Consider the following 20,508-nt stretch of genomic DNA (forward strand, 5'->3'; position numbering starts at 1 on the left):
GTCTTGTTTCTCCTTACAGCACAGCAGAGACTGATAACATGACTGAAACAGATGCTGCATTTCAAGCAGCTTGGTTGTGCTGAAGCTCCCAAGTGCTGTGCAGCTGGCAAATGGGTTTGGGAAGGTGCTTGTATGAAAGCGGGGATGGCAGTTAGAGCTGGTGATCAGATACTGCTTTGCTGTAGGACAGTCTAGGAAATAGCCTGGCAAAGCGTGGTATAATTTAATTTTCAGGTTTTAGTAAATGTAGCCTCCTGTCATCCCCTTTTTTAGCATGCTCCAGATCCGTTATTTTCACCATAAGAATTAGTGAAAGGAGCTTTCTTATCATTGCTTATTAACAATGCCTTAAAATTAACTTTGACAGAATAGTTTGTGAAATCAGTTGTGGTGGAAGAGAACAGAAGCCTCACAGAGATCAAAAGAACTTCTAGTTACTTGGTCATGGCCAAGTTTCAGATCTTCAGAAGCTGATAGAAGACTCTCCTTATGCCTGTCTCCCTTACACATTGGTGTTAGTGTATGAGTTGACAGTGTAAGCGCTCAGGCTATCCCAGCATTTCCATAGGATCACAAAAAAGACTCTAAATTATACACCTCTGGAAACAAAAAGGGAGAAAATTTAAACCATTCATGCTTTATCCACTGAAATTGGCCCTGCTTTGAGGAAGGCATTAGATTAGATGGCTTTCAGAGGTCCTTTCCAACTATGATTACCCTATAATTCTGTGATTTAAAAATATATTTAAGCCTAAAGCTCTTTCACAAACCTGGGAGGGGTGTGAGAGCCAGGGTGTATATTCCCCTTTCCTCTCTTCAGTTGATTTTTCATGTTGTTGCTTAAAAATAAGAAAGAAAAGTGATTCTGGAAGCTTCTTTTATTTTGCTATTAAGGAAGCTGGAAAGTTTTTCTGGTTTAATTCTCGACTTGGCAGATACTGAACATATGGGTAAAGAAAACTTCTCTCTTTTTTTCAATTTGAAAAGAACTTTATGCTTTTGCAAGATGTACGAGTTCAGCAAAAATACTTGCTGAATAGTTCACAGCAGAGGAAGTTCCTATAGTTGAGGATACTTATCTCAGATATTGGATATGCCTTGGCAGATGTCTCCAAAGAAACCACTGATTTTGAAATGTATTAAGGCCTTGCATCTAGTGGACTGTAATGTTGATGTAATTGTATTTGTTGAACCAGTGTGGACACTAATAAGCAAGGCCTATAAAAGGTATGTTGCAGATCTCACCTTGGAGACATGAGTGGAGCTACATGCTAAGATACTGGATCTCCCACTCTGGTTTTAAGACTACAGTTACATTTGTTTAAAAATGGGTAGGAGACATAATTTTTAACTCATCTTTATTCCAAAGTTAAATGACCAACATGGGCATTAAGGAGAGCGGCTGATGTCTGAAGCATGGAATAAAGCAGCAAAATTCTGTGTCTTTGATGTGAATGAGAAAATAGTAACTTACCGTGGTAAATTATCACTTCTCAGGGAGACTTGCTCTAGAACTCACTTTTAAAGCAGCTTCTCAATGTTTTCAGGCTGGCGATTCCTTGCTTGAGCCTTTTAAATGTAAAAATAAACATCAGCACTCTCTCAAAGGTAGCCATGATAAGTTTATATAAGTGATCTATTATGTGTGCATTTCAGAAGATGGGTGAGAGCATGAAATCATGAAAGGAAACAGGTGGAGGTAGAGGAGTAAGATTTTTACCCTTTAGCACCTCATAGCCCCTTCGATTGCTTTTACCCTGGCCTATGATACTTCTTGGAAAATGTTGCTGTGGACCCTGGACAGATGGGCACTCTATAGAGAATTGAGGCTGTTCATACATATTCTGCATGTTCCCTGTTGCAGGGAGTGGATTTCATAGGAGCAGAGTCAACAACTGGATTACCTCTTTGTTCACCTCAGTTTTGCCTCACCGTAGTAGACGAGTTTCACAGCAAGGTGTTAAGTCTCAGACTCAGCAAGTGCCTCCTGCATGGGCACATCCATTCACATGAGCCAAGGACTCCCTTTGGGCTTGTGTATGGTAAGCATGGGAACAAATAGCCTTTGTTAAACGGGATTCCTGAACTCAGGGGAAGCTTGCTTGTATAGCACACATGCAGATAACTTTCATCTACATGGTTGCCTTTCAGGGATAAATAATTCCTAAACAAAAGACTTAACCTGAATTTAGCAAGTCTAATCCCACATACATTTATGCACAAGTGTAAATTTTCTGTTCACATACATAAGGGGTTTTGGTAGATAAATATATGAGGACTGGATTTTGCTGCAGGGTAGTGCACTGAGTGCAGTGCTTTATCTCAAGATTTAGTACACTGGGATTACTCAATAACAAATACTCACAGCACTGGCCCTGTAATATTTTAGTATTAAAATAGTGGGTCTTACTCCCTCCTAATCAGTGTTATGCTTGCATGACTCATCCCACTCAGCAAAAGATTTCTTTCATTTTCAGGAGATGGTGACAGTAAAGCAATAGTGACAGTGTTAGCTGTCTGGGAAATCATAATGTGAATGAAATATCTAAGGCTTTTTTAAGGAACACTCCGGAATTGATCTAAAGGCTTAGATCTGAGGGTCATGATGTAAGAGTCAAATTCCTATAGTGCTGACAACCCTGGGCAAACCAAGGGTGTGGAGTCAACACACTGTTTCCATGAAGTTTTATTTCATTGAAGCCTTTATACTTGGGTTTTTCAAGGTGTAAAATGACTTACTATGTGATCCTTCTTCGGTTGTTTGCTTTTGTCAGTTAAGAAAACAGCCATCACATTCTGCAGTTGTCTCCTTCAGTGTAGCCTGAGCTTTAGATGGATTCTGTAGAAACTTTATCAATTGATAATGGTCCTTTGTGGCTGTATGCCTGGTTTCCTCTTTCACTGTCTTATCACACTTACATGTGCCTAATGTTATATTTATTGTTATTTTTATGCTGAGGACAATAAAACCAGCAGGTAGAGAAGCCCAGATTGACAGTGTATTTGCAGTGGTTTATTAGGTTTCTTAACTGTCAGTAGAAGTGTTTTCTTAGCCCGGCAATTCAATCCCACCTGCATAGTAACTGTGGTTTTTCTTCTGTTGCCTCGTGATTGGGCCGCTTCAAAAGTACTTGATGGTTACTCACTACTGTGTTGAATAATTTAGTGAATGATGATTAGATTCGATGTAATAAAGTCAGTGTTAATTTACCATTCCCTTAGCATGATGTGGTAAATGATCAGTGGATTTACTATGTTAAGAGATGCTCAGAATCATAGCTCTGAACTCAAATGCTCACTTGGTGGGAAATTATGTTTTAAATTTATATTATATTAAAAGGTTTGCTAATTCTTACCCACTTTAGAATGGTTTGAGTTATTTAGGAAAAGTGCTATCAACAGCTGGAAAATTGTATAGTGAATAATTCATTTGAAAATAGCAAAAAAAAAGTCAAATAAATAATTCAGTGAATATTTCTCAACCAGCACTGCTGATGTCATGCTCCAGAGAGATGGAGCCGTTCTTAAAAATAATCTTATGACGTGACTAGCAGAGTCATTTTTTGTGATTTTTCTTGCTAGTTGGTTCTCTTCATACGCTGATTCCTGAAGAAAAATTACTTTTTAGCCTACCCATCACTGAATTTTTAATAGTAAGATGACAATGAATAAAGTTATATTTTAATGTACTGCTGTATGTATCACCTTATCTTGATATATCAATGGTGAATAATGATCTTTGCTGTAATGCAGTGGGTTAGGTTCTGTAGGTACTGATTTGATTGAATACTCTTTCTGACCTTGGAAGAAAAGTCAGAGACCCACGCTTCATACCTCATCTTGTACACAGTATTTCTTCCTTTTGATTATTTGCTTAGACTAGGACCAGGGACTGGTGTGCAGAGTGCGTATATAGTAGTTCATTGGCAACACATGGTGCAGGTATCGTGCCATATTCTTTGGTTTTGTTTTAATAAATTTCTAACTTTTGGGGTAGAATTAAGCATTTTATTTTTGAATTCAAAGGAGGGGTGGAAAACCTGCTGGCCTTGCCAGCTAGATCCATGCCTACTGAATGGATGCGGGAGATTGAGCGCTGGATGTGTTGAGCTCACATTCGGGAGCCGAGCCAGCTCCTCAACTGGTGAAAGGCAGTATCATGCTGCTAACTTATTATGCTTAATGTCAAATCTTGCCATATTTGATTTCTTCTGTAATTCCTAGTTGTAGGAATAAAATAGTTCACTGAAATTCTGCGACTTTTATCCTGTATAAAAGCTTTTCCAAAAAAAAAAAGGTGGAAAATATTAATTGGGTGTACTCTTGCTCAGAAGCCAGAGGGAAAAGTCAAACATTCATTAAAATAAAGGATGTCTCTTTGCATGTAGGGTTAATTTGAGGGCCTTTAGCTTATGGGTACAAGAGAGACATAAAGCTTCCAGGGACTGTAGTCGGTAGTGGACCCCTTTTCCCAGGTTTGTCCTTCTACGCTGTATTGGGGAGTTCAAATCCTGCCTGAAGCAGACATGTTTGTGTGCATTGGTTTAGGGTAGGAAACCAAAAGGGAGCACATTGTGATTTCTAAAGATAAAATACACCAAAAAACCCCACCACGTAAAAAGGAGATGAAACGTGCACGTGAGGTGTACACCCGTCATCATCTTTTGCAAAGGTATTTTTAGCTGACCACTGGCTGAACTGGAAGAAGTTACCAGCATTTCCAAAGCAATGGCTTATTGTGTAGCAATGAGCACCAAAGAAAAGCCAAAATAAATTAGCCTGGCATAACACAGTGTTCTTTTCTCATTCTGAGCTTTTTATTCCTCACATGTCAGTGGTATAGTCTCCTTGTCTGTGATCCCACACTTTTTAGTTAACATAACCCATACATTTAATTTCTAGGGTGCTGGCAAACATGCCAAGCAGAAGTAGTTTATTGCATTGCAAGTACCTGTTTATGCAGAAGAGATGTCATCGCTGTCTCTGGCAAATATGGAGAGGAATGCAAATGTGTCCCCCTGCCACAACAGGTTGACTCTCATGTAAAGGCTTCTTGAAACAAAAAACCCTCACAGAATTATGTGAAACAGGAGTTGTGGGTATTTGTTAAGGATTCAGCAAAGAGTAGCAGGCAACCTTTTCTTGGTGAAAATAAACTGAAAGGTTATCAAGATCCTTTCCTGACTACTTTAAATACAAATGGAAAGACTGACTCAACCAAGAAGGCGGTTTGAAACTGTGTTTTCCCTTTTGGCTATTGTCTACACTGGCTTCCTTTCCCTTTCATCTGCATTTTTAGGTGTTTCTCACAAAGCACCTATGTGCTCCAAGATTTTTACTTACTTTTAAATGAATTCCTTTCTGAAATGCCACTTTGTGATGTATAAATCATCTTATCCCTCTTTTTACGCGGAAGTCATTTTCAGTTTAATTTTCTCTCCTGTAAAATGCGGATAACAGTTTTCACAACCTCCCTCAGGCCTCATGGGGTGCTGCTGTCTCCCCTCTCTCATGCTGGAAAGCTTTTCCAGTTATTCCTGGAAACATTTCCCCCTTTTCTGAGCACTACTGATCCACCTCTTAGCCTGGCCTGCGCAGCATCTCAGGCCACAGACTCCTTTGATACAGGAGATGTACTGGAGACCTGGGTATGTATGTGGAGCTAAAAAAGAATAAAGATTACTTTCTTGCTCTCTTCTTCTGAAGGCTCTTTCATTAACATTCCTAGGATATGTCTCATTTAGCATATTCATGGCTTCAGGCTTCTTGTGTCTGATACAGCCTTCTAAAGGCAGTGATAAAACTTTATACATCATGAGAAACATTACACCCCCAGTCGTTTTAGGAGGTTCAGAAAGAATCTTATTGTGTAAAGATCAAAGCCAATACCACAGTGAGTGAAATCAGGAATGGGATACTTGGATGGACTAACACTGCCAACATCCAGTAGCTTCTCTTGGTTTTACAGGGTCTCCTCTCAAAAACTCTGTCTTGCAGGGCACAGCATCCGTAGAGACCCAGAGAGTGGCTGGTTCTTTCTCTAGAAGGTTTCTCACCACTGGCAGAGGTGTTAGCAGTTGGCCAAGGGCTTTGCTACCAGCCTCTTGCATTTGGAGGGACTCCTGGGCTGAAAGGGCAGAAGAGAAATTGGAAACCAAAATCATTTGCCTCAGTCAGGGCTGTGTCAGAAGAACCCAGTGCAGAGTGGCTCTGGGAGGCAGGAAACACTCCCCTAGGGAAAAGAGAGAGTTTCCCATTGTTCTTAATTTGTCAAAGCTGCTTGATCTTTTGTTAGACAAGAAATAAAAAGCAGATTAAGAAGTACAGTAGGAACATGCTGCGCTGTCCTGGCTGACAGGAGGAAAGGCTGGGCTACTCTGTTCCAATGAAGTTTTCCTTGTTTTCTGTCTTCCCTGTCTTCAGGTTGGGCTGAAACCCGTTAAAAATGTGTGTACACAGCTCAGCAGGGCTGTGTTCACAAGGAGAGTTTATTGGCACCGCAGTGAATTCCGCTACAGTTTACGAACAGCAAAGCTCTGTGTGAAGGATTTGACTTTAAATTAGTAACAAAAATCAGTTTGCTTTGACCGCTGTTCAGCTCAGCTTGTTGTGAACCTGTGAGTTTGTCCATCCTACAAGTTCTAATAGTGAAGCCTCCCATTTTGTAAGTGACACTGTTGCGGTGTTCAGAATAGCAATCATAGTTTTACCATTAGCAAAATGGTAATGGGGACATGCTGTTGCATTACAGTGAGCATAAAGCATATGCCTACCTTGAGGAGGACTAGGCAGTGCATCATTTCAAGTAGCAGTGGCTGGCTACCCGATAGAAATATTCCTGTTGCACCATTAGCCTTGACTTTGGAATAAGAGGCACAAATATTGTTTGTGACTGAACTCCAGTAATGAATACTCGGTGTCCAAGTTTCTCCATTTACATTTTTAAACTGTTTTCTGAAGGGTAACTTTCACACTTAACTTCTCTGTTGAAATACTTCAACTGCTAAATACTACTTAGGAAGGCTGTAAATTGGGGATAGTTTCATAGGACTTGCACATGGAAGGATCATCATAGTAAGTGATGACTAAACTAATTACACAAAAGTTCCTGACCTGGTGCTGACAGCCTGGGTCTGGTAATAGGTCATGCAGTGCTTTCAGAAGTTTTTAATACATCTTTAGTAAAAACAGTAAGATTATTACTGGGTTTTGAGGTACTTTGTAATCTTGTCATTTGGAGGTATTTGGTATTTCTAAGAAGTAGTTCAAATAATTTCTGTCAAGAACACATTTGTAGCAAAGTGTAGGGTTTTCTTGCTTCAAGAAATCCTACTTGAAACTACCTGCTTTGAAGGAGAAATTAAGAAATATTTCCATTCTTTCAGGGTTACTGTATTTGTGCCAAGAACGTAAGGACCGTGCTTCACTTCTCTCTCCCTATTCCCAGTGCCTTTCACTGCCGCCTTTTTTTCCTTGTGCCCTAATCACTTTATGCCTTTTCTCCTAATCGCCAGCATCCTTGGAAGAGATGAAGCTGGTTGCCTTTTTTTGACAACCATTTGTTTTTCCATGGTATTCTGCCCTGCAGCCCCATCCTGTGCAGCAGTCCCTTGCTGCTGCCACAGTCTCCTGGTGACAGCACCAATCCTGCAAAGCCAGTGACTGGTAGTAGTAGACTATGCAACAATAAAGAAAGGCGCCCTGAATAGAATCACAAACCCAAGGTTCATTATATGAAGATTCAGTTAGTTTTTTCAACACAGAAAATGTGATAGAGCATACTGTACAAACCAGGATCACTGTCAGCTATTTATAGGTATTGCATTGCCCATTCCTGCTTGTACAATTAAAGCAACTGAGTTTCAATAGTCACAGCTGCATAAAACAGCTTTCTGATCCTACCTAGGTCAGTGTGAGCTAAGACTGCATTCACTGCTAGATTAGAAGTTGTGCTCTTTTGGTTTTTTGATCTTTCTGACATGAAGAAATGAGAAATTGAGCACAATGTGTTCCATTTTGGAAACACAGAGTCTCCTTTGAAATTCCATCCAGGATAGCAAGATCTCACTGCATCCATTAAAACCTGAACCTTAAAGACGATTGGATTAAACCCTTCAAGCAGTAGCTTTGGACAAAGCGTTGCATTTAGCCAGCATGATAAAAATTTCTGAGTATTTTGGAAAGAATCCCAAACCAGGGCTGTTGTCATAACTGCTCTTCATAAAAAGATATGCCCAGTTTTAGCTCTTGTTCCACAACAGCTGGGAAACCTGCTGGATTTGGAGTACATTCTGCGATTCTTCAATCAGTTGCTGTAATTCTTTATTCTTCTAGTGGCACTCTCCAACACAAGTGGCCTGTGACCCTTCAGTGCTGTGCTGTCCTTTCTCCCCATGAGTATTAGCCCCCAGAAAGAAATTCTGCTCTTTCCCCTCCACACAGACACTGAAGATCTGTTCCCTTCAGTGCTTCACAGGTAAATGCACTGTCATTCTCAGTGTCCCCTGGATTTCTGTACTGCTACAAAATTCTGCATTCCTCAACAGCTTTGCAGTAAATTGAGTATTTTCTTTTCTCTGTAAATGCCACTAGACTATGGAGCTCACCTTGCCAAGATACACAGCAGAAACGTCACTGCGTTGCTTTCTGCACAGTAGCTGATTTTATAACAAGCTTTGCAGGAATTGTACCAATAAACCTCATTCCAATTTTACCTCTTTACGTTTCTGCTTTGTCATATTCACTTATGTGAACCATGTATCCTTAGGAAGGACAGCATGTAAAGACAAAGTAGCATTGATAAGGTATTAGTTACCCTGATGTTGCCAGAGTATCCTGGGGAATCACATCTCATAACTCTTTGTTCTTTTCTAATGTTTTTTACTCAAGGATCCTGGCAGTATTGGCCAATATTAAATAATCCAGTTTTGTAACTCTCCTGTCCTGCAACAGGCTCAATTATCTGTAACTCCTAGTTTAGCAAAGGACAAAAGGAGCTTCAGACAAACATTCACAGCAAGGTAGCAGTAGAGCCAAAAATTAATGCCAAGTTTTCCAGTCCTCTGCTGCCTGCTGCCCTGGTTCACGGACCCCATCCTGAGCTTTGACCTCTCTTCTGCGTCTCTCTCTTTAAAAAGCAGAAAATGCTTTCAGTGCAGTGATTTCCCATTTGAAGGAGTGACTCCCTTTAGATTTGCTCATGTGTTGCTTTAACATACAATGTGCTTGTTAAAGGAAAGCCTTGGAATCAGGAGTTTTAGGCTGTAGCTTTAGCCTTAGCTTTACCTTGATTTGTTTTTGTTTCTCCACCTGTGAACACTATCCACGTCATAGTGTTACTAAGTCACTTGAATGTGTGAGAAATGTCCTGAAAACTTAAGTGCGAATGATTTATTCATTATTAAATCCATCATCCCACCAAATCTTCTCTTTGGAAGAGCTTTAATCCACTGTTTTATTAATACAAAAGTAATTATATTGCTGCCTTATCAGTCATGTGAATGGAACATTACTTATTCTTTCTTTCTTGCAGTGCGGATGGTCCTTCCTCTGAAATCATGCAGATTGACTTTGAAATTGAAGACCTAACTGACCTACCTGGGACCCAGCTCATCACATGGCAGGTAGAATATCCTGGAGATACAACATCTGATCTAGGAATCTCCAAGATCTACGTAAGCCAGAAGGACCTTGTAGGAGTTCTCCCTTTGGCTATGGTAAGAAATTGTCTCACATTCTGCAAGTTTTCAATACTGCTTTCCAACTTGAGTGTCTGACAGATGCAAATAATCTGCTGACAGGGGAGGGAGGAACAGAATGTTTCCTCTTGAAAAATAGATGCTGACTTCATTCAGCAGTGAAACCACATGAGGAGTGACCACAGCTTCCCATGGCAGGCACAGTTGTGCTCTCTTTGAGTTGGAGACAGAAATGCAATTTCCAGCATTCAGAACTCTCTCTTCTTGTTAAATGAAGTGGTAATCTTGGACATGCAGTCCAGTGTGGTATATGCCTTACTTGAATCACAGGTACTCTTACATTTGGTCTAGTTTTTAAGGACTTCCCGAATCACAGTTTTTTATTTCTGACTCTGTATTCTTTTGAGAGTGAGAAGAGAACTAAAGTCACAGTGTGCAAACTACAGGGCTTGATCCTTTAGCCTTGTTCTTACCTAAAACACCTGTTGGATACTCAAATTCTAAGTACAAACAGAAATTTTCTTTCAGCTTCTATGTGAACATCAGGAAAAATTTCTTTACTGTGAGAGTTGCAGATCACTGGAACAGGTTGCCCAGGGGGGTTGTGGAGTCTCCTACATTGGAGATATTCAAGGCCTGCCTGGACAAGTTCCTGTGTGATGTACTCTAGGTTACCCTGCTCTTGCAGGAGGGTTGGACTAGATGATCTTTTGAGGTCCCTTCCAACCCTTGGGATTCTGTGATCCTGTGATTCTCTCCCCTTCACATTTCTTCATCATTAGGGATGAAGTGTACTTGTCCAAGGTCTGGCTGGGCCCCGTTTTCATTCTTAGACCATCTATTAGAAAATATTGACACATTATTATTTAACACTGAAAGAAAAAACAGAAATCAGTCTCAGAGCATTTAAAAAAATGTAACCTGGATGTTTCCCTAGTGAGAGCCTGTTAATTGTGCCATTATAGAAGGCTGAAGGTGTGCTTTGCACTTCCAAACTCACAGAGCTGGCTATTACTTTTATTTACCAACTTCAGAACCACTCAGCTGTAGTGATTATTTCACCAAAAATACTTTGTTTCTAATGGTTCATGCTTCATTACCAAGGTGTATGTCACAGTTGAAATAGCTCTTTCCAACTGGTATGGTGGCCATCATACAAATCCAGGTGGTGTGACTAATGCCTTTGTTTTGCATGACTCTTTTCATGGGCGAGTTCCTGCTGGGTCATCTCTGCTGGTTTGCTGATAGAGAAGAGGCTTTCAGGTCTGCAGATGGGACCCTAATGCACAGTCACATGAGTTATGGAGTGTTGAGGGTTAAGGCTGTAGAAGTGATCTGATTTGCGTAATGAGAAATGTAGGGGGCTTACTTGTTCCATCCCTTAATGGGAAGATAAAAGATTTCATTTCTAGTAGTTCCAGTCGCTGCAGAAAACACTAGTTCTTCTCATATATGTCCATTATTCCTTTAGTGGTATACCGAGTGGTATAAGTGGCAAAAAACGAGTTCATAAGAACAAAGATTCTTGGGCAGTTGCTACAAATCAACTCACTCTCTTCATTTCCATTAAATACAAAAAAGAAGGTCATTTTCCAGAAGCTCAAAGTTCTGTGCTCAAAAGTCACATGAAGTCTATAAAGTTATTAGTATATGGCATTTAGGAGGCAACAGATTTGGGATATGGGTAAGAGAGAAAGCAAAGATAAATGACAGGGGTCCCCTAATTACTGACAGACTGGGAATAGTTTTAACCTTCTTTGCATTAACTGGAGTGTCAGGGAAGCAGCTCTGAGGTATCACAAATCTCCAGATCTTTGACGTACTTCATTTTGTGCTTAGGAAATTCTGATTCAGGTGCAGACCTTTCAAGATGTCTAACTTAGATTAGCTTGGTGCTTCAGCTTTCCCTGGGGTCTTAGCAAAGCCAGTTTGTAATTTAAAAATTTAAAAAAAAAAATTAATTCTACTCTTCCATTTAGGAAGAACCACAGTGAAAACAAAGTGTTATATTATTTCCCTGATTCTGGGGCTAATATGGGTCAATTTTCCTAGGCTTCTTAGCAGAGCATGTAATTTCATGTTTAGAAGCACCAAACAGAAATGATGTTGAATATTTCAATTACAGGTTAATTTTTCAAAACAACAATTTTACTGCTTTAACTTTAGGCAGAGCTTTGATTTTTTAATAGACTAGCACATACCACCTCTGCACCATCCTTGTTTTCCACAGTCTTTTCTACTAGCTGTTATGGATTTGTAAATTGCAAAGCAGAAGATCGGCCAATTTAGAGCTTCCTGTTTTCCTTTTTTGAGTTACAAAACACTGCAGTGGAAAGACTTAAGTGTATGTATCGGCATCAGGACATTCTGGAATTGCCTGCCTTCTGCTGAAGTTATTAGGGCACTTGCTGCACTCACCTTACCTTTCTTCAGTGCTCTCTTCTGTTCTTGGTTTTCCCTATGGTATATTAACATTCCAGCTTTTGAGCCCCCTGAAGGGCCCTACACCAATAATGGCAACACAAGTCACAGTGGGGCACTAAAGGATATTGATGAGAAAGGCTGTAGGGTGTGTTTTATGGCTGTATGGGTACCATAAAGGCTGATACTCCTCATACTTCAATAATACCTTTTCTAATTGTAAAGTGTAACAGAACCTGTCTTGGTAAGCTGTACATGGGACCCCAGCCAGCCTTTGAGAGGGGAGTGGGAACAGCATGGGAGAAGATATTTAATATGGGAGCATTGTGAGAACTGTGAGCTCCTGTTTGGATATTTGCAATGCATGATCCTTTCCCTTAAGCCTGATGAAATACAGGCAGAAATGTTTATCCAGGGTTATAAAAAATGATTAGCCTTTTACCATGATTGCTTTGCAGTGGCTTTTATAGCCACACAGCAGTGTCTCTTGCCTTGTTGACAGAAACTAAACCATCCACTAAACCCCATGGAAGAGGCAGATATTTGTATGGTATAAAGTTCTTCACCAGCACAGTTTCACGCTGTAATTTGTGCATTTCTTCAAAACTCTTCCCATTTCCCTGCCAGTTTTTTCCTTCAAGGTCTGTGTCTCCAGGTAATGTGTGGCTGGGGAACTGGAGAAGAGGGGTTTTAATAATTCCTTGATTGGTACAGGGGTTATAGAAACAGAGAGGGCTTTATTCTAGATGGAGAACTCTGGATAAGGAATGCCAGATGACTACTCCATGGTAATTACTGAAAAACTGGTACTTTGGTGGGAGGGTGGGTGTAATCACAAGTAAACAGTGAAGAAGCAGAAGCCTTCTGTGGTGTGTTCTTTGTTGTCAACTAACATGCGTTGTAATTCTCTTTAACCATCATTCTCTTAACATTCACCTTGAACAAGGTATCCCTTGAGACAGAAAACCAGCACCTCTTCAGTTCAGACATTTGAAATATATTAAAAAGGCACATGGTCCTTTTGTTCATTAGCTGTCTTGAACATGCAAAAATGCTGAGGCTTTTTGAGTTGAGGACTTGCAGTGTAGTGTGAGTGTCAGTGAGAGTAATATGCCTGAATCTTCTAGAATATGAATTATTTTTATTAGCATCCCAAAGAATCGGCTTCCAGTTCCTGTTTGACTTCTTTCATGTGTTTCTTCCCTATTTTACTTCACTCTCATTTTGTTAGGTGATGAATGGCACAGTTTTAATCACTCAAATTGTACACTTGCTGCTATTGATTATTGTTGCTTTTCAAACATTCTGTCAGCTCTTCCATAATTACAGTGTTCACCTTTTGTTGAGCCTTAATGATTAGGTGAAGATGAGATACAGACAAGCTCTGTAGCCAACTGTGCACATACAAGATAATTCCTACTGAGAAAGGCAGAGGGCAGATATGACATGCTGGTAAATGGATCAGTTGAAATCTCTTCTGCAAATAATAGTAGTAAAAATGGTGAATAATAAAATACCTGGCTGGTTGTTAACTGAACCAGCTCTGAATCTGGAAATCACTTGTCTTGCTGTGTATATGCCTTAAACCTATTCTGTCTGTGCCCTCCATTTAGTTAATAATCTGATATGGAATCAGGGCAAAACACCTGTTTTGCAAATCTCATGGGGGAGATGTTGGTCCCAATGTTGATAAATCCATTATTAGAGTAGTCTTTTGACTAGAAAATGCACTGTGTTAACTTCCCTTCTCCTAGAATACAGAAAAAACTATCTGCAGGATGCTGTGTGCCTTCAGAAATTCTTTGAAAAGGTTGCAGGTTTAAAATTAAAATTAAAGGTTGTATTTTAAATTTATGAATCAACAGGTTAATATTAGAGTCAGCCTGGCTCACACAAATGTAGTTGCCCTGATATTCGAGGCATTATTAGGTTTAAAGATACCAACATGGACCAGATGTTTCAGGTAGCGGTAGGACATATGAAGATGATGCAGAAGCCCGGCAACTGGATGATGAGCACCCTTGTGTATAAAAAGCTTGTGAATCTGGATTGCTTTCTCAAGAGACTCCCAGCCCTGTCAGATGAATTGATCTTAATGTAATAGACTGCCTTGTATGATCTGTGCAACTGGGAAACAGCAGAAAAGTTTTGCCTTCCAGAGCAGGAATCCTTGAATACAGCAGAGTCGTGGTAGCAGTGGCTGAGTAGCCCAGGATTACCTCATACTAATCATAGTGTTGATATTTTGAGGTTGGTAGTTGAGCTGTCTTGCTGCCCAGAGAATCTCAGACTTGCTGGCAGGCAGGACTAGGGCTGAATTAGCATGTCTCACCTTGCCAGGGCCAAGCAGGACAGAATCCTTACAGTATTTATCAAACTCTGCTTCAGTTTGGGCTCTGGTGAGTTTTATGCCCATATGCCTGTGGAGAGCCTGTTGTTCCATCTTACTGAATACAGTGGGACAGCCCTTGGATATGTTTATAATCTAGTCAGCATCAACTTAACAAATAACTAAAAAATCATTGGAGAAATGAAATGGGCAGGAAGAAAAGATGGGATTTGAAACTTGATTAATGGTACAGTGTTGAGGTTGCAGTCTGCTCGGGAGGGGAAACATCTTCAAAGACAGCTTTCCATTGCTCCCAGCGATGTTTTAGTAGGCAAAGGAGGTAGTGAACATGTGAATTACAGTGAATTGCAAACTTGTATCAGCAGCTGAGCTGCCATTATCTCTCTGGTTTTGGTCCATTATTTATTATCCTCAAGCAGTGCAACATTGGCCTCCAAGACACTCAGATGGGGTGAGGCAGATTTAAATCACATGTAGGAGAAAACTCTTGAGAAGAGACTCCTGATTTATGACAGGCTTAAACAGAGTCAGTGACCAAAGTCCAGCTCATTACTTTGCAACAAACATGTTGTAGTGAAGGCAAAGAATTACTCCTACTCATTTGACCCTACCAGTGAGTCCCAACTTGTTGAGCTGTCCTTGCTCTCAGAAGTACTCAGGAGGGTTCTTGCAGAGAAAAGCTGCTTTGGTGAAAAGCAAATTGACCTTTTTTCAAGCTGCAAGTGAAGGTCATTTAAACAAACTCAGGTGAGCTGTTAGAAAGAAAGATCACGTTATCCTTCATCTCAGGTGACTTACAAGATCAGTACCCCCCAGGAAAGGGTCACTGGTAGCAGTGGAGCTAAAAAACATTCTAAACCAGCATGATCATTTTTGCAGTGTTTTTGTCTCCATAGCTGCTATTGTACAAAACACATGTGGAGCGTTTATTTTACAAGGTCAGGTTAGTAAACTAGCTGTAAAAAGGAAATGTCTTTATTTGTTGAAGAGAAATATTTTATATTGCTAAGCATATAGGAAAATTCATGTTTAAGATGATATTTTGTTAGAAGCTCTGTTTTGGTACATCCTAGCAAAGCTACCAAAGCAACATGGCCTGTAAAGCAGTTCTCCCATTGCAGATGGGAGATGATCTTGTCCTCAGAGCCATTAGAGCTGTTTTGGTTGGTGAGAAGTTGTATTTATGGCAGTCATATTAAATAATATTAATAAATATCCCAAACCTGAACACCAGTTTAACATTATACCTTTTAGATAATTTATTGTTTCAACTTGCTCCTGATGTTCTTCATAAAAGTGTAATGAAAATGTTGACAGAAAGTAAACTGTTCTACATACCATCAGTGTAAGAAGCTGGATAAATAGATCAGCTAAATAAATAAAATCAATTGCTGCAGCAAAGAGTCTATCTATTATATAGGAAGCTTTTCTGTATCAAAATTATTTCTAATAATTACAGGAATCAGCTGTCATGGCAGTGCCAGTCATTGCTGGATTTTAAAAATGCTTGAGGGTATTAATGCCCTTAAAAATACATGTATCTGAAACATTAATTGTTTAGCTAGTGCTATTTATGTTCTGTTGGAGACTGGATAGACAGCTCAGAGTTAGTAACCAGGGTGCTCAGTGCTGCATTTAATTATAACCTTACCCTGAAAAACTTAGAAGCCGGAGCAGACTAATGATAAAAAACAGAAAGAAAATACTAGTCCCTTCCTACAGAAGAAGAGATGGGGATGGGCAGTGCCCTCAAGTTCTTCCTGAAGTCCACAGACTGCCTTCTCCGAGACCAAGGTTTCAGTTTGGCTCTTTTTCCCATTACAGTGGATGGAATGGGTGGATCATGGTCTGGGAATGCAGACCTAGCTGTGGAAGTGCTGTCACTGTTGAAGTTTACACCCACACATAGCTCTAAAGACATCATGGCTTTCCCTGCCTTTTCCTTAAGCTCTTTCTTCTGCTCCAGTGCTTTGCTACCTCTCAGGTTGTCAGAGTGCTGCTGTTTTCTATTGGGAGCTGCTCAGGAATACAGTGGGGATCCATGGTGGGGAGGTGGAATGGAGTATTGGAGGCTGTTGCAGCCTTTTCTCTGCAATTTAGCATCTAAACTGACGATTAGGATGCTTTTGGATTAAATTAATGCTTTTCTGTGGGAGAGCTGAAGTGTGAATCTCCATCCGTGTGTATAGTATAGATGAACAAATTGATTACAGGGAGGATCTGCTTTTGGCTGTCACTGGCCTGTGTTCTGCCTGGCAACTGAGACATGCTGGATCACATCAGCCAGAATCAGCTGCACTACTCAACTTTAACGAGGGAATATTGCTAAACACTTCACTGACAGTCAGCTTTATGAAAAAGGAAAAGATGTCTAGAGAGTAGTTGAAAGCTTTTACCTTCCTAATTCATAGCTTTTAAATTGCAGTTACAATAATTCGGCAAGTTTTCAAATATTTAATTAAAATGTTACCCATTTCTGAAGAGGGACCTTTTAAATCAAAATGATTAGTGAATCACAGATGAAATCTGCTTATGGGAAAGAGAGAAACCTTTGGATTTCTGTGGTATTGCAAGCAACTAGTTTCTTTTCACAAGTATATCCTATTGCTTCCTAAAATCAGGTAGATCAAGGTCTTACAATTTCTTGTCATACAGTTTATCACAGAAGGCCTTACAGTTTCTTGAACATTTCTTGTCCAGCTGGACAGGGTGCTGGGCCATCTTGTCTGGACTGTGCTTCTGCTAAGAAAGGTTGGACTGGATAATCCTTGAGGTCCCTTCCAGCCTGGTATTCTGTGATTCTGTGATCTCTTGGCACTACCAGATCTGATTTTAATTCATCTTTCTCGAAAATAGATAGCCAAGATGACTACAGGATACCAGATAATGTCCCCTTACCATTGCTGTCTGGACATATATTGTTTTTCTCCATATGAAATGATATTATGCATGGTTTTGGCTCTGGTTGTTGGGGGTTTTTGATTGGTTGGTCGGGGTTTGTTTTAGCAGTGGCATACATTCATCCAGTGACTGAATATTACATACAGATCTTTCTTTTGCTCTGTTGTTTCAGGTTGAATACATCTTACCTGTTGTCGGAAATTCTTGCTGTTGGTCCCCATGATTGAACTTTGCACTGTGTGGGGCTGCATTTCATATTTCATTCCTTTTTTTTTTTTTTCTTCCTGAATCCTTGGGTTTATCTGGTGCTGCTTATTTAAGTTCAAACTTTAGTGTTGACCATGCCACCCAAACTGAAGCTGTTGGCAAAGTTTAGTAGTACTCTGTTTCTTCTTGTTCCTGGGTCATTATTGACCCTAGGCTAATTCTGAACTGTTGCTGTACCAGTCTTACTGACTGCTGATCTCACAGCTGTGCCTGGACCCAAACTATTGGAGTGGTTCTGTGTGGTTCAGGCAATTTCAACAGCATGGACTTTGTATTCAGAAGCTCATTAATCAGCCTTTATGCAGTGCATGAGTCAGATTCTATTTCACATTCTAGTAACTGTGATGAGCCTGTGCAGCTAATAGAAGAAAATGTTTCATGCAGTAAACACATAATCAGTTATGGTTCACAAACTAATTGAATCACGGGTATCTGAAACTACTTCCCCATGTGTAGATGTCAAATATTTATGCTTTTTCAGAGCATGAGACATTGGCATCTGTCTGTACCCAAATGATGGACCAGGCAGCTAAGTAGTCCCATCAGGTGTAACCGTTCTGATACTCCTACATGAGTGGGTTCCACAAATGAATGTACTCAATTGTACAGAGCTAATGTGTAGGGTTCATTTATTTTCCAATTAGAATTGACTGTTAAAAGAGGCTTGGTTTGGTCTTCAGCTATTATCACTGTTATGCAAAACAGTGGCCTTACTCTGGCAGGCTTTGTTGTGTAACTACTACCAAACTGACAGATTCGTGAGTCACTAGCACATAGCATTTTGTTTTGTATACAGGGAATGAAATGAGAAAATAATACAAGCACTTGGCAATCTCCAGAATCCAGAAAATGCCATATTCTTTGGATTTTTCCTTCCAGAATTAATGACAACCCTGGGGTTCTTAACATTTGAAACAAGAAGCAATAGCTCTTTCCCTTTACAATTAGACATTTTGTTAACCTGTGAAGGATGCAGTGAAACGGTAACTCTGTTCATTGCAACATCAATGCAGACGTTTTGCTACTTAAATTCCCAAGCAGTGAAAACCATCAAGCAGATCTTCCAGTTTAATCCAATTCTTGTTCTGCCATAGGTTACTAGAGGCTTATGGAAAAAGATCTTGATGTTTTTGAAGACAAAAGGATAGAAACGTTTTTGTATCTGGAGCTGCAGTTGCTGGCTGACTAATGCCACAATCACCTGTAATAACAGAAAGCAACAGTCACCCAGTTTTTGTCTGAGTGGGGCAGTGAGTAATGAAGGTTTGGACTGGCTGCTGGCAAAGCTGCTGCAGCCACACAATTTACTGTGGAGCATTGAAAATTGGGTTCCCTAGGGAGGCAGGAACAAACACAAGGATATTTTTCTTATGCATTAAAGCCTAAGAAAAATGGCTTTGCATAACAGCTGCTGTTCTTCCTTAAGTGTGCGTTACATATGTTTTTCTTGATTAGACACATGCAGTTGAACTGGGTTGAAACAAGCCAAATCCTTCAGCCCTGACACTCTTTCTGTGTTGCTCTGAAGCTACATGATGATATGAGATGTAGAAGACTCAGGGAAGCATGGCAGATCTGAACTTAGAGCAAGCTTTCACTTAGAACTTGTACGTGCCTCAGTGGACACAAGATTTAGAAACGCTGGCCTGTTTTCACACTGCTGTAAAGCCACAGGTACTAAAAACATTACGGGTTTAAAACAGAAAAAATTGCTGGTGAATTGAGTTTTCAGAATAAAGGTCCCATAAATAATTGATAATTTGATGATTTTTGTGCAGCCAGTTTCAGCCAGCTCAAAGGGACCTTGTCTTCAGTTGGCAAGTGCTTTGAATGCCTTTAAAGTCATGATGTCTCACATTGGTGCCCAGAAGCACCAGTAATCACTACAGTTATTGCACCACCTAATTTGGATTATTTTTCCAATACCTTTATATCTTTCAGTTAATCAGACTCAATCGTAAACACATTGCAAAAGTTTTTTTGCTGAAATACAAAAATCAGGGATGGTGTTTGCTTACTTGTATTGAAATCCAGTGAGACTGGGTTTATAGAAAACGGATTACTGCCTTCTGTTCCTCTGTTGTTTCATGTCAAGTTTCACTCGCAGGATTTTGTAACACAATGCTGCCATACAGCACAGAAGTAAATATTGCGAAACAATCTTTAATTCTGACTGCTAAATTGTTTTCACTGGCATACAAAAGACCACAGAGAGTCTTCCTCTGTGCCCTGATTTGGCAATTTTGGTCACATCAGGATCCAGAGTTTACACTGATTTAAGAATATTCCTTCAAACATATACTGATGGAAGTGTTGTGTGTCCTTCCCTCTTCAATCAGGGAATCTGTAAGAGTTGTTAAGTCACAGAACAGCCAAGATTGGAGAGAGCTCCAGCTAGTCCCATGCTGTGCTCAAAGAGCCTGTTGCTCTGGGCTGCCTACTTCAGTCTTGAATGCTTCCGAAGATGGAGAGCCCACAGTCTCTCTGGAAAACTGTTGCAGTATTGGATTCAGCCTCATGGTTATTTGTTTTTCTATGCATCTAAATGGAATTTGCCATGTCCTAACTTGTGTCTTGTGCCTCCCATCCTATTGCCATACAGGCCTGAGGACAGGTTGGCTTCATCTTCTGTGTATCCTCTGATGGGGTAGCTGTAGAAAGCAGTAAGACCTCCCATTTGCCTTCTCTTCCTAAGGCCCAGCTCTCTCCATCTCACTGTTTGTGAACATTCTGTGCTCCAGCCCCCAACCAGGTTGGTGGCTCCATGCTGGCCTTGCTTCAAGTACGTCAATACCCTTGGCTTGAGCTACTGCCTCCCTTGGCTTCCCACCTCTTAATTGATGTGGTTATGAAAAGATTTTTCCCTTTTGG

The 20,508-nt window shown here is 40.2% G+C and overlaps 1 protein-coding gene across 3 annotated transcripts in view; it reads left to right on the top strand.

Annotated features, from left to right (window-relative positions):
- Nucleotides 1-20,508, top strand: part of LOC133275886 (transmembrane protein 132D-like) — a 275,357-nt gene that overhangs the window by 170,155 nt on the left and 84,694 nt on the right. For all 3 annotated transcript variants that reach the window (XM_061466160.1, XM_061466159.1, XM_061466161.1), the window contains exon 4: nucleotides 9,533-9,716. In XM_061466160.1, coding sequence (XP_061322144.1) covers nucleotides 9,533-9,716 — 184 coding nt within the window. The remainder of the gene's footprint in view (nucleotides 1-9,532; nucleotides 9,717-20,508) is intronic.

The sequence above is a fragment of the Pezoporus flaviventris genome, unplaced genomic scaffold, assembly GCF_033815535.1.
Source record: "Pezoporus flaviventris isolate CSIRO_AGI_PZ_B2104156 unplaced genomic scaffold, CSIRO_AGI_Pfla_v1 ptg000041l, whole genome shotgun sequence".
NCBI classification, from domain to species: domain Eukaryota; kingdom Metazoa; phylum Chordata; class Aves; order Psittaciformes; family Psittacidae; genus Pezoporus; species Pezoporus flaviventris.